Genomic DNA, 14,896 nt, shown 5'->3' with positions numbered 1-14,896 from the left:
TCCCTGTAGATTGCAGACTCAAGACTGCAACATCAAGTTCTACTTGAATTTCCAGACTGCTGGTCTGCCCCACAGATTTCAGTCTTTCCAGCCCCCAACAATCGCATGAGCCAATTTTCTCCTCTTTCTCTTTCTCTCTCTCTCTCTCTCTCTCTCTAAATACATACATACATATATACACACACACATATATAAGAGAAAAAAAGAACACCGACACACACACACGTGTGTGTGTGTGTGTGTGTGTGTGTGTGTGTATATGTGTATATATATATATATACACACATATATAAGTTTTGCTTCTCTGGAGAGCCCTGATTAATATAACCAGTAACACCAGGTGCCCATGGAAGTAACATCTTCAATGGTGACACATTTTAGAATCTTGTGATCTGTAGTCAGAAGTGTTATCCATTATGCCACTGGCCTCCTTCAATAGTAACACATTTTAACTACTTCCAAAGGGCCCCGGTGACCAGAGGAAGTGCTCAGTGGTGCTGGGCACAGCCCTGGTGGAGCAATCCTCTCACATGGCTCAGTTCCAGACCTCTGAGGCCTGCCTGGGGCAGCTGGCATGTGGGTGGTGACTGCTCCTCTCTGGCTGTCAGCCTGGCAGCCACCAGCATCTGAGAGAATTTCCACAAGAACAGGGGACAGAGAAAGCTCTAAAGAGGGCCAGCAGGAGCCTCCTGCCCTCAGAACTTGAAGGGACCTGGCAGGGAGCTCAGAGACATGTGGCCCATCTAGGTTGACCTGGCTAAAGTACTTCTGACTTTGTTGTTTCCCAAAGCTGGCTGCCCTACTGCTCCAGGAGATGTTGCCAAACAGGTTTTAGGGGAAAGGCATTTTGGCCAAAAGGCAACTTGATACAAAGCGAAGCTGTTTTGTACATTTCTGAAGCAGTCAGTGATATCATTGATAAATGAGAAAGCCCAGACAGAAAGACAGGTGGGGTCATTGTTCCACTTTCCACATCCAGTCCCCCACTGGTCTCCAGAGATGCCCTTTCAGGCATACGAGCTCTTGAATCAAAACCAAACCCCTCAAAAGAACTGCAGGCAAGCCCAGTCGACCTAAACAACCCATACAGAATCTTCTTCCTAAAAGCTGACCCCAGTGAGTGGTCACATTCCAGCTCTGCTAACTGCTGGGCTGCGGGTGGAGGGAGCCAGGTAGGCCAGTCACGTGGACTGGCTGCCTTGGTGGAGAACTGTACCATGGGCCTCTTTGGTTTGTTTGTTTATTTTGCATGTGAACATCCACTCTGTGCCGGGCACTTTAAACACATTCACCTCTAAGCCTTACAAGAGAGGTATCGGAATCCCCATTTTACAGGTGAGAAAACTGAGGTTCCGTGATGTTAACTGACTTACCCAAGATCCTAAGCTCCTAAGAGGCAGAGCTGAGCTGCATCCCCAAGTTGGCCTCATTTCCAAACCTGTGCTCTTGACCACTTCCGTGGGCTGAGGGTGCCAGGCGACCTGCCACATTTTCACCACTTATAGCTGAATGACTGGGCCACTTACTTCAACTCTCAGTATCTAGATTTCTTCATTAATAAATATTGGTACCTAATGCCCAGGAAAAATGGCTACCATATATAGGGCTCATAATATGCCAGGGCTTTATATAGGTAATCTGTTACTATTATAACCCTTATTTTGAGGCACAGTAAAATTAAATAGCTTGTCCAGGGTCACCTGCTAGTAAGAAGCAAAGCAGAATTTGAATGCAGGCACCCTAGCTCCTCAGCCTCTTAACCTCTCCTGTCTCTGGCTGGTATGTTTCTGAGGCATAACTTGCTAGACAATACATTCCCTTCCGCAAATTCCCTTTAAACCAAGCTTGAGGAGATGGATTGCTCCTAGAGTTTCAAAAGGGCCTCGCAAGGCCTAAGTGTCCTATAAAACGGGATGAAAAAGCCCACCTCCCACAGTCGGGTTGAGGATCAAATGAGAAAGCATGAAAGTGCCTAGGACATAGAGAACGCTCCTACGTGTTGGATCAGAATCATAAACCATCTCCATCAGACAGAGGATCCAGGTCCTCTGCCTTCCCTGACTCCAAGACATGCTATCAAGAGAAAATTAATAGTCACAGAAAACAACTTTGAAAATAAGCACAAAGCACTCAGTTAAAATCTTGATCATTTGATCCTATCCTTCCCAGGCCACAACTTATAGCAAATTAGGCTCAGTCTCATATCCCATATTTAATAATCTCTTTAAATGGACTTTTTGCCATTGGCAGCAGTTTTAATCCACTGTCCTCAGCCCTCCCTCTTGGGCTGTGCGTGGCTTGGGCCTTTGGGCTCTTTGATGGGCTATGCTGGTCAGTTGCTGCCGGTCTGAAGCAGAGCTGGGAATCGAGGGTGTTTGCGGATTTCTACCTGTTAGTGGGATGGGGATGGAGGATAGACTTAGGCAAAGAAGATCCAAGCACGAGCAGAGCTGGGAATCGAGGGTGTTTGCGGATTTCTGTTAGTGGGATGGGGGTGGAGGATAGACTTAGGCAAAGAAGATCCAAGCACAAAGAAAGCCAGACATGCACGTAGCCAGCCGTGGGAACGTGCACGGGACTGAGAGTCTCAGGACCACGGTTCTAGTCCTTTCTTGCCTCTTCCTAGCTGACCAGCTTTGGCCACTCTTAACCTCTCTGAGACTCAAGTTCCTTATTTCAAAAATAAATATAAAAACAGTAGGTGTCCCGAACACCTGCAAGAGTTGTGAGGAACAAATGATATCAAGCCCAGGAGAGGACTTTTCATTCTGTAATTACCTTGGGAGGAGGCCCCTTCCTCAAGCCATATCATATAGGGGAAAGCCACCATAATGTGTCCAACACATGAGAGAAACCACAGGGCATTTGGAGCCCCAGACAAGTCTTCTGAGGCCAGAGGTATCTGGCCCAAAGGCAACAATGCCCCAGGTCCTGGCATTGGTCTGACCATATGCCCCAAGGATGACTTTGCCCAAGGCAATACAATGGGTGGGAGATAGAGCCTGGGTGTCATCCATAGGGATCTGAGCCCTGAGCCCCTGTACATTATTATCCCGAGGTGGGCCGAATGTAACAACCTCAAGACACAGGGTTGTTACAGCCTCAGTAATGGGCATGTGGGTCCCTGGTCCACCCAGAACCTGCTGTGGGACCTTGAACAAGGCAACCCACCCCCTCCCCAAGACTTGGTCTCTTCATCTGTAAAATAAAAAGCTTCATTTTCTGGTGAGAATTAAACAAATAAATACATGCGAAACACTTAGAGCAGTATTTAATAGCTAGTGAGCTCTCATCATCAATATAAGAGAGGAGAGAGGCAGGGACTGCTCAGGTAGTGAATTGTGACAATGAGGAGAGGTAAGCAAAAGGGAAATTTAAAAGTTTTTAATAATGAAAGAGAGAGAAAAGAAAGGATTTTTTTTCTTTTTTGTATTATGTAAGCTATGCTATTGGGATATAAAAGGTAATGAAAGTAATAAAGCAGAGAACTGAGGTGAGGTGGAGACTCACTCTGCTATTCAAATATCAAATTTTTAATACTTTACATATACAGTAATAATTTCGAATTTTAGTCTCCACTAATAAAACGGCTTCAACTTGGTTATCAAAGGAACTGATTCACTGCTAAGCTATGTCAGCTCTGAGCCTCTGAGTCACAGCATGTCATAAAGGCTTTCCTTGCCCTGTGGAAATCCCCCCCAAAGGGCTGGGTTTTCTTTTTTTCTTCTTTTTTTTTTTAGTTCTTTTGTTCTTGGTACGCATTATTCCTCTTTCAGCCTGGTTCCAAAGGTCTCCAACACACTGAACAACTCAATTTGCCCAGAATGGGTGGGAGGCATTCATAGTTTAACTCGGCTGTTTTAGGCACAGGTTGTGTGTCTCTTCATCCATTATGAACTCAGGGAATAACAGGGACTGCGGAGTCGGACAGTCCTGAGTTGAGTCCTGACCTGTCTCTACCTCAGTTTCTCTATGGGTAAAATGAAGATGATAATAATGCCTACCTCCTAACAATGACGTGAGGATTAAAGAAGATCATACACACGGGTGTGAGCATAGTGTGACAATTTAACAAATGGTGGTGCTGGCATAGTAAGTGGGTGTCACTCAGGCTATCCACCCACGCCAAAATCTCCAAAAGACCTAAGTTGCTATGAACATTTAAAGCACTTTCTATGTGCTTTCTGTTTACTCATGATTATCTTAGAAACTGTTCTCAGAGGTAGGGACTATTATTCTCTCCACTTTGCAAGTGAGAGTACTGAGGTATAGAAACATTGGGCAACAGTGAGTGAGATGAAGTCCTGGACTCTTAATCACATTGGCTGTTCTCCCACTCTCTGTGTTGTTCAATAAGGTCATCAATAACCACTTGTGGCTATGTGCATTTAAATTAACTAAAATTAAATAATATCAATAATTCAATTTCTTAATTAGAGACACTGATGCGGTAGCTAAAGTAGAATCAGGACGAAGTCACCTCTGTGGCAACCCAAAGCCCCATGCAAGCTGCCAATTGCAGGGGAGCAGGAGTAAGAGACCCACTAAGTCAGCCAATGTACAGACAGGAAATGGATGCCGCGTGCAAGGAGGAGCAGAGTCATGAGGCTGCACAGTCCCTGGGGGATGCCTCCCTGCTTGACACGATCTGGTTTCTGTGAGGCCCGTGACTTGGATTCTGGGAGATTTCTATTTAGCTTTAAGAGAAAAACAAAACAAAAAAACCCACACTTTACTTGAGCAAACTTGAGTGGGTATGTGCTCCTTGCAATCAAACAATTCCTGACCTTGACTCTTTACTCTTCAGGTAGGACAACTGGGTAGGAAGGGAGGGACCTTAAGTAAATGAGACCACAGCCCAGCTTGGTTGAGGAAATGCCCCCCTTTTGACCTTTGAGAAAAGAGCAAATTTGTCTTTCATATCACTTTCTATTTCCATGCCTTTCCTCTATCTCTTAGCAGCCTCTGTCCCTCTAGTGTTAGATAGCCGATGCTCTCTTGCTGGCCTCTTGCAGAGCCACCCCACCCAGCCCTGTACTCCCCAGCAGGGTGAACATGAAGGATGGCAGTCTGATGTCTCCGTCTCAGAAGAGTATAAGGAAGGATGGTCTCATTAGCCTGGCCAGTGCAGTTTTTGTATTAATTTAATTAAATCGGGCTGCTTCCTTTGTATATTTGTATTCATATTCCTACCTTCTTAATCATTCTAGCCCTGGAATGAGCTCCCTCTGCCCTGGAAAGCATTTGCCTCAACCAGTAAACCCTCTATTAGTCCCTTGACTGCTATAGCTGACCCCATGGACAATGTGGGACGTAGGGGCACTGACACCATGTAGTCGAGAATTGGCCTATAAATTTTGATTCCTCCCAAACTTAACTACAGTCAGCCCTTCACATCTGCAGATTCTACAATATTTTCGATCTGTGGTAGGAAATCTGCAGTTGGGAATGTGAAAATACTGTTTTCATTTCACAGGTAGTTAAATCCAGGGATGGAAAACAGAGATAGGAAAGGCTGAAGGTATTTACTGGAAAAAATCTGGGTATAAGTGGATCCACACAGTTCGAATCCGTGCTGCTCAAGGGTCAGCTGTACTAATCTGTCCTTCACAATGCTGCCTACTGTCTGCCCAGTGGTTTATGAACGAAGTGCAATTCCTAATCACACCAGATCACTCCTTTGTCAACCCTACCGCACAGGCCCATGGCTCCCCGGCCTTTCTGTGCTGTTCCAAAGCCTAGAATGTCTTCTTCTCATTATTTCTGTCAAGTTTCCATTCATCCTTTAAGATTAAGTCAACTGACACCTTCTCCATGATGCTTTTCACTCTTCTATCAGCTCCTAGGTTGTAGTTTTTATGACTGTTCCGGTTTGTATCTCATTTTTGTGTTCTAGCTAGGTGATTTCCTGGCCTAGAAAACTAAACCATGTTATGTGTATTTTTCTAGACCTGATTCCTCACATACTATCTGGTGCATTGTAGGGCTCTGTAAAAGTGAATGTTATCAAATAGGGAAGGAAATTTAGAAATTCCCATGTGCAATTTCACATATATATTCATTTAATCCTGCAAGGTAGGTATTATTAAGGACACTGAAGCTGAAGATTTTAATTCACTTGTTCATGAGCACATAGGAAGTAAGGTATGAGAAGTGGGCTTCTCATTCAGGCTTCCAAGCCCAGGGCCTTTGCATTCTAATGTCTAATAGGCTTTGCACCCTCATACCTAATGCCAAGTTAGCTGATAAGGCTTAAGGTACCAGATGCCCCACCAGAGATTTCTGAGTGAAAACTCTGCTCAGACCCATTCAAAGCACACCCCTACTCACCAGAACGACTGTTCAATAGAAACTTCTCACTGGGTAAGGTGACTGCTGCCATGTCATGGCATATGCATTATGCATTACAGACCAAAGAATGTTTCATGCGTGAATTTTTAACATAAAAACTGGCAGCATCCCTTTTCTTGTCAGGATCAAGAACGCAAAAAGTTCTCCAACACTGATTTGCCCCTGACTGGCACGTGCTAGGAAACGGTTATGCTCAGTGTTCAGGAATATGTGAAGTGTCCCTTTGCCAAGGCTCATCCACAAAGCACCTGAGAGAATATCAACTGTAATTCTTCTGAAAGAGGGGAGATTGGCTGACTTCTGATGGTCTCTTTTAGGACCAAGAATCAATGGCTTCATTGCACCAAGATGTTTGTACCAAATCTCCTGCCAGCTTGTCTCTTCCATGGCCAACATTTAAAATGAATATTCAACAATTATATGATGACAATGGAAACTAGACTTTTGGTGGTGAGAACACGGATTTCAAATTGTAATGTTGCACACCTGAAACTTATATAATGTTATAAGCCAATGTTACCTCAACAACAAAATTAAATTAAGCTAAACTAAATTAAATGTACATATTCAACATCAGTGATGTGACAGGTGTTGCAGAGGATATAAAAATCCCATGTCTTCCTGGCAGGGCCAAATCCCATAGGAATGCAGAAACTCACCAGTAAGCCCAAACCAGACAAAAACCTTTGGCACATCTTGAGGGCATGCACGGAAGATGTGTTGTGGAGGAGGGAAAGAAAAACAAGCCACGTTAATTTATTTTTGAAAGGCAGTTGTGGCTTTATAAATAACTGAGAGCCTGTAAAATATGTTTTTGAGAAATGTACCTTTGAGAGTTCTCTGCTTCAACAGGGTGGGGCCACTTTCCTTAGGTGGTGAGAGTCTCCAAGCCCTGTTCTCCCGGAAGTGATGGGAATGACTCAGTAGATTAAATACTTTTGCCTTCCAGAGTGTTTTGTAAATTCATGTATATCTTGGAGATATTGCCAGTTCGGTGGTCACCACAATAGAGTGTCATAAGAAAGTGAGTCATAATATTTTTGCTGGTGGAAAGTCTTGCCTTTAATTTGTAAAAAAAATGTAAAATCTGTGAAGCACAATAAAGCAAAACACGAAAAAACGAGGTACGCCTGTACAATATAGAGGTTCTATGATAGTACCAACATGGCCTGATGGTCGATTTGAGCCAGTGGGAATCATCTTGACTAGTCCTATGATGCATCCTGGGTAAATTAAGGTGCACTCGCCAGCTGCTTTCACAGATGATGGTGAATGAGATCCACTGGATCTTCCTCCCATCATACTTCACCATTCTTAAATGTAATCTCATACATTTTCTGCTTATTTAAAAGGTTATTTTTAAAAATTTAACTGTAAATTTTCAAAGAGCAAAGCACTTTTTGCTAAGAATAGTCAGAAAAGTCCCTATTGCATAAATTACGGCCTTTGAGGATCACGACAGATCTACTTTCTTTCAGATAAGCCATTACAGCCCATTTTTCAAAAGAAGAAAAGATTCTCAGAGAGGTCAAGTGGTTTGTTCAAGACTACAAAGTTGATAAGCTCATTAGAGGAGGGGGTTCTAGAAATATCTAGGATTTCATTCCAAAAATATGTTTAAATGAAATAAGGAGTATCTGGAAAAATAAGTAACAATATGACAATTATTTGGTGACCATCTGGACAACAGCAGTAGCCATTCTACAAGACAAAGATCTGTACAAGACCTGAAGTGAGAGAAAATTCTGGCTGATTGAATGGACGATATCATAAGGACAGAATGTGAAAACTGTTATAGTTGCAACAATTATGCTCCTTAGGAGTGGCATGTTTCATCTGAATGCAATGTTGCCACATTGTAAAAGCACAATATAAAAGTGCATGAAAATTTCCTCTTAATTAATTTTTTACAAGATTTGACATAGAGGCAAGAGAAGAGCCACAAGGAAAATGGAAGTCAAAAGCAATATCCAACAAAAGCATCTTTAAAAGGAAAGACAAGAAGAAAACACAAATACACACATACATACACACAATAAGACCAGGGAATCTGACTTCAGAAAGATTCACGAAGATGTTAACTATAACGATGTCCACTGCAGCACTACTGCTAACGGGAAGTACTTGGAACAACTTACATGTCTATAGCAATAAGTCAGGAAGAATTCAAATCGAACTGTTCAGAGTAGTTACCCTTAGGTAGTAAGAGTGGGGACAAAGAAAGGATAGAGGGGTATGATGAGAATTTCCACTTTTTAGTTGTATAATCCCTTCTGGATTGTTAGTCTTATTTTTAAATGCAATATTTTCTATTTAAAATTTTTAATGTTATATTTTAAAAAAATTTTTAAGTAAAAAACCCGTTATGTTTGGGGGAATCGTAAAGTCTTAGAGTTGAGAGAGACCTTGGAGGTCTGTCTAAATCTAATTTCAGCCAGATGCAGCTTCACAGTCTGGCTGTCTGAGTGATACTCAAAGGAGAATGGTCCCCTCTGGCTCGCAGGCACTTGGTCTTAAGGGAATCTGGTGCACCCCAAGAATGTGAAAAATAATATAAGCTTTGCAGTTTTCATAATGTACTCCCACACTGCTAAATATCAATGCCATTCACATAACAAGGACTCTAGTAACCCCCAAATGTTCATACCAGGTCCTGAGAAGTTCAGTAGCAATCTCGGAAGGAGTTGAACCTAAAAGACTGAGGGCCACTCTAAACCAGTTGTTTTTCAGTGCAACATATTCCCAACTACAGTGAAGCAGCAGCCTAACAGGGCCTCTCAGTGTCTATATGGCATCACCATTAACATGCCCGTTACTTGGGCATTTCCTACCATCTTTAAGTTTGAGAAGAATTGCTTATTGACTTTGATGCTTTATGTACTCAAGGAGCAAAATTTTACATACTTCAGTAAACGCAAGCCTTCTTCGGTGACACTTTTATCTTCTGTTCGGATTTTTTACATCTTACTGTACCCCACTCTACTCCACTCCACATCATGAACTACATTTGCCTTTGTTCTCTCTGATGGACATATCATGTTATGAGTGTCCTCAGTTCTGTAAGAACTTAATCTTACTTAATTTCACACAGTGCTCAAAGTTGGGAGGCACACCTGGAAAGGGTTAGCCATCACCAGGGTTTTAAATCACTGGAAAAGACTGAAAGTTAGACAAATGCCATATTCATTACCATATCTGCTCTAGTACCTAAGGCTATGCCTTGTATATCTTGCTAAGAGCAGGTATTCAATACATGGCCTGTAAAATGACAGAATCTTAAAGCCTGAAGGAACCTCAAAGACATCATCAGTTCCCATCATCCCATAACTGAGAAATTTGAGACTCAGGTGGTTAAAACTGAGTCATCAGATATTTAGTTTATATCAGCCAGAGTCCGGTTCTTCCTGCTCTGAGTTCAGAGTTGTTTCTTCTGTCAGGTTGCATGTCAAATGAATGAATGACTTTACCACTACAACCAAAGGAGACTGGAAAAAAGACTAGAGTTAAAAATCTAGTAAATGTGATTGTTTGGAGAGACTATATTTGCCCAATTTTAATGAAGTTTTCCACTTTCAATGGAGCGTTTTATGTTTATAGCCTCAGACATAGTTTCAGTCACTTAAAATATTTGATCAATGCATATCACTCCAGGCAAAGAACAAGTCAACTTTAGATATAATGTTAAACTCTAATTCCTGTATAATCTATATGACTTGCCTTAAATAATGACTTCCCCAGACTGATCTCAACATATTTTTATATGTCTTTACATGTCAATGGTGAAGGAAACAAACATTTCATGTTATATCCCTATTATGTAATAGCTTTAAGAAAAAAAAATTTAAACCTAACGCATGTAAATGAAGTCTGATATATCATGACTACATGATATTTATTAACCAGATCCTCAAACCACATTGTCCTTTAAGAATCCAACTTATGCCCTTCGAATCTTTTATTTATTTATTTTTTTAACTAGACAACTATTTGGCAGCTTTGGGTTTCATTCCTTTCATTTTCTTGCTCATCCTCATAGGTAGAGGTTTGAGAAGAGAAATAGGGAGATAAAACAGACAAAAGAAAAGATAAAGGCATAGATTACCCAGAAACTGGAAGGGAGAAGTAAGTAGTCAAGTTCCTGGAGGAAGGGAAAAATGTGGCGAGGCGTGGTCAGGAGGCGTGGTCAGGGAACCTGTGCCCATCAAGGCTCCCAACCTCTTTGCCCTCTCCTCTTATTCTCCTTCCTCCCGCCAAGAAGCAAGATGGAAATCTTACCAATGATCTTGGACAAACAGAAAATAATAAAGCTCCTAAACCCAAATTCAGACACATTAATCCAGCCAAAACTGGAATCACTTTGCAAAGCCAAGGGAAAGTGCCATCACACCAACCACTCCTGTCCCCATCCATGGCAATTAAATGTCATAGGAAAATAACCTTTTGGAATTACAATGGGCCTTCTAAAGATGATCTAGTCTAAACCCTCCTCGCCCGTTTTGCAGAAAAGAAAACTGCCACCCAGAGAAATGAAGTCACTTGCCCAATGTCATTTGGCAAGACCTACTACAAGTACATCCCCAAACTTCAGACTTGCTTTGTTCAGAGCTGTTTTCCTATGAGCAACTTCAGACGTATGAAACATAAAAAAAAAAAAGTCTCAACTTTGGAGAGATGAAGAACAATTACATAGAGGCACAAAATAACAGGAAAACAAGCTAATCCAAAATTATAACTTCAGCTCACCTCTCAGAAGGCCGTGACAAAGCTGCAAAGAGGCAGTTTAATGGAGTAATGTTACCTCAGACAATTTAATTGCACTTTTTCCTCCTTTACCCATTTCTCACAGACAGAAACAATGAAAAAATGCATATTACTCTTATTGTGAACCAACACAGACATTTTTGATTCCTAAAATTTGAGGATTAACAAATACATTTTTCTCTCCAAGGGCTTACAGAAACTACCTTATTAGAGTTAAAATAACAGGTCTCAAAGCCCTGGGGAAAATTAAATGCCTTCCACAGAAATCAGACCTTTCCCCTGACCTGCACAGGTAACAAACTCCACCTAAAGCTGGAGAACCTTGGCTTCACCAGTCATCTAAACGCAGACTGAAAGAACGTGACTCCAGAAAACTAACATTCCAAAATAGAACTTGAGAAAAAGAAGAAAACTTTTCCTTACCCTTAAAAATAACAGAAACAATAGGATCCGGTTTCCCAAATTTCGTTTTGGGGATATTGCTGGCAGATTCCACAATCACACGGAGCATGGCTCTCAATGGGGAGAAAGCAAGTTTCAGCAAACGAAGTTAAGGAGACCTGGGCGCTGGAGCTCCGGGCCGCACCGCCCCTGGAGAAGAAGGCTCTGACGGACTTCTGCGAGGAGGGAACAGGGAAAGGCAAGGGGTGGATCTCTGACGGGTTATTTACTGAAGCCTAGTGTAAACTGATATCCAAACTCCCAGCGTCTCCACAATGCCGCAAGCACTCACATATGAATTCGGAAAATGTGGAAGTGAAAAGGACAAAACCTCAGCTAAAAATTATTATGTGTAACGAATGAAACGGGGATGGTTGTGGAGGTAATAAATGTGGGCAGGTCAGGAGACCACTAAGACTCTGCAGGCTTTAACAACAATTTGTGAAATCAAATTGATTTCTGCCACTGCTTTTATTCTCTTCTGAGCTTCATGTAGTTATAAAACTTAAGTCATTTTTTAAAAAATTTTACTTTTGCTGTTTCTTCTCTCATGCTTGTGAACACGCCCACTCAGCAATTACTTACAGTTTAAAAAAAAAAAATTAGTTAAAGAGTGTCCCCTACTGTATGGCAGAGGAATAACTGAGTTTATTTCAAGCGATTCCAGTACGGAGGCATTAATATGGGTTTACAAAATTGTGTATTGGGGGCTGATTCTTTGCTTTCCAAAAAGATTCACCATAGGATTTCTTTAGAAATCTTAAGAGATGAAAGCTAGGCACCTTTTGTTTTTCAGGCACTCAAATCATTAGATAAATATCTTCTCATTGATTATCTTCAACTTTAGATCCTTGCGACCAACTATTTTATACACTCTTGCTGAATTTCTTTTGCAATAGTGATTCCATTTTTAAAAATCTGTGCTTTTCTTTATAGTTTTTATGCAAAAAGAATAGTTTGTTTGTTTGTTTGTTTGTTTGTTTTTAAATGCCTACAGCACCTGGTCTTCCTAGGTGATCTCTTATCCAAGTACTAACCAGGCCTGACCCTGCTTAGCTTCTGAGATCAGCCAGGATCAGGCATATTCAGGGTGGCATGGCCATAGACCAAAATGAATAATTTAGATTTGCTTGATTATGACCTTTATATAATCATATAACAGAATGTACATATACACAAATACATATATTCATACAATATGAATTTTTCGATATATTATGACATTTATAGAAACAAAATTATATTATACTGATTCCTTTATGTTTTGCCTCCTTATATTACATTATATTGTGATTCATCCATGTAACACTACTTTGTTTAATTTCATTGCTACATGGCATTTTGTTGTATGAGTGTACCACATTTTATTAATCTATTCTACTCTTGATGGACATTTGGAATATTCAGAGTATGGGGCTATTACAAACAGGTTTATTCTGAACATGTCTATACATGTTTCCTGCTACAAATGTGCATGAGGACATTTAGGGTCTACTCTATGAGTGGAATTGCCAAATCAAAGGGTATATGCATTTATTCAGAATTACTAGGTGATTCAAAAGCCACAGTGGTTGTACTGTTTACACTCTCACCAGCAGTGTATGAGATTTCCCGTTCATATACTAAGCAATGTTAGATTTTTAAATGTTTGCCCTGGTGAGTTTACAAGATTTCATTTGAGTTTTATTTTGCATGTTTCAGATTACTAAAAGGTTGGGTACCTTTTCATATTTATATTTCCTAATCTGTGAAGTAACTGTTGAAATGTCTTATTTTTTTGCCGAGTTCTTTGTGTTTTTCCTACTAATTTTCAAGAACTTGTTTAATGTGCTCTAAACTCTAGTCCTTTGTGGGTTTTAATTTTAATACACTTGAATTTATCAAATTTCCTTTATGATCAGTACATTTTTCATATTAAGAAATCTTTTCCTACCCTGAGATCATGAAGATATTCTTTAATATTATCTTCTAGAAGTATTTTGTTTCATCTTGCACATTTAAATATATATTACACCTGTAATTGATTGTCATGTAAGGTAAGAGGTCATGTTTCATTTTTCCCATATGAATATTCAATTGATCCAGTACCATTTATTGAAAACTTTGTCTTTTCCTCAAACCTAGGTCATATATCAGTTGTGTAAATGTTTGTGAGTCTGTTTCTATGCCCTCTATTCTGTTTTATTGGCCAATCTCTGCACCAAGACCACTGTGTTTTAAGTATAGCTTTATAAAAATTTCATAATAAGATTTCAAGCAAATCCTTCCATCTTGTTCTTTTTCTTCAAGTGTCTTGGCTATTCTTAAATTTTAGTATACATATTAGGATCAGCTTATCAAATTACAAATATTTAAAAATATTGGAATTCTGTTTTAAATTGCATTAAACTATAAATTGATTTTTAGAGAACTAATGTCATTATAAGTATTTCAACCCCAAAATATATTGCATCACTTTATTTACTTAGATTTCTTTAATGTCTCTCAGTAAAGTTTTATAAAATAAACGTTTTCTGTTGGTTTTTGTAATTAGCCTTTTTAAGATTAAAGATGTTCTCTTAATTCCTACTTTGATGAGAGTTTTTAAATAAATAAAGTTTCCATTTATCAAATGGTTTTACTTTATTAGGATATATTTTTATGTTGAATATGGTGAATTACATTCATTTTCTAATGTTAAACTAACCTTGCATTCCTGGGATAAACCTAACTTGGTTGTTATATTTTAGGCTTTTATATTGCTGAATTTGTATTGCTAATAGTTTTTAACATTACGAACTTTTGCACCTATGCTTATGAATAAGACAGACTTATAATTTTCCTTCCTCATTTTGTCTTTGTCAGGCTTTGGTATCAAGGTTATGTTAACATCATAAAATGAATTGAAGAATACTGCTCCCTATTTTCCTATTATTTATAAAAGTTTGTAAATTTGGAATTATTTCTTCTGTTAATTTATTTTATAAGTCATACCTCTATTTATTTTTATTTCATTATATATATGTTTTTAATTGAAGAACTGATTCAATTTTTTTCTCCCGTCTACCTCCCCGCTTCCCCTTCCTCCCACCCTCTGGTACCCTCTATTTATTTTAAAGAATCAAGGTGAGATATGATGTGGGTGTTAGCTAAAGCTGTGCTGGTGATCATTTTGCAATATATAAGTATATCAAATTAATGTGTTGTACAACTTAAACTTACACAATGCTATAGGTCAGTTATATCTTAATAAAGCTGGAAGAAAAAAAAGAATCAAGAAATTTTACTAGGTTTGCTACAAAGTTAGAAGTCTTCACTTCCAACATTTTCTAGCAGCATTTCTGTTCCCAGAGGTTCCCACTTT

The 14,896-nt window shown here is 39.7% G+C and overlaps 1 protein-coding gene and 1 pseudogene across 1 annotated transcript in view; both read right to left on the bottom strand.

The window, feature by feature from the left end:
• Positions 1–11,876, bottom strand: part of MYOF (myoferlin) — a 138,085-nt gene extending 126,209 nt beyond the window's left edge. Inside the window, 1 exon segment of the mRNA XM_006925945.3 lies at positions 11,536–11,876. Within this exon segment, the coding sequence (XP_006926007.1) occupies positions 11,536–11,623 (88 nt within the window). The 5' untranslated portion in view covers positions 11,624–11,876.
• Positions 11,877–12,541: 665 nt separating this feature from the next.
• LOC112474127 lies at positions 12,542–12,660 on the bottom strand (annotated as a pseudogene).
• Between the last annotated feature and the right edge of the window lie 2,236 nt (positions 12,661–14,896).

This window comes from Pteropus alecto, unplaced genomic scaffold (genome assembly GCF_000325575.1).
Source record: "Pteropus alecto unplaced genomic scaffold, ASM32557v1 scaffold88, whole genome shotgun sequence".
NCBI lineage: Eukaryota > Metazoa > Chordata > Mammalia > Chiroptera > Pteropodidae > Pteropus > Pteropus alecto.
Note: the sequence above shows the minus strand (reverse complement) of the source record. Positions and strands in the feature narration are given on the sequence as shown.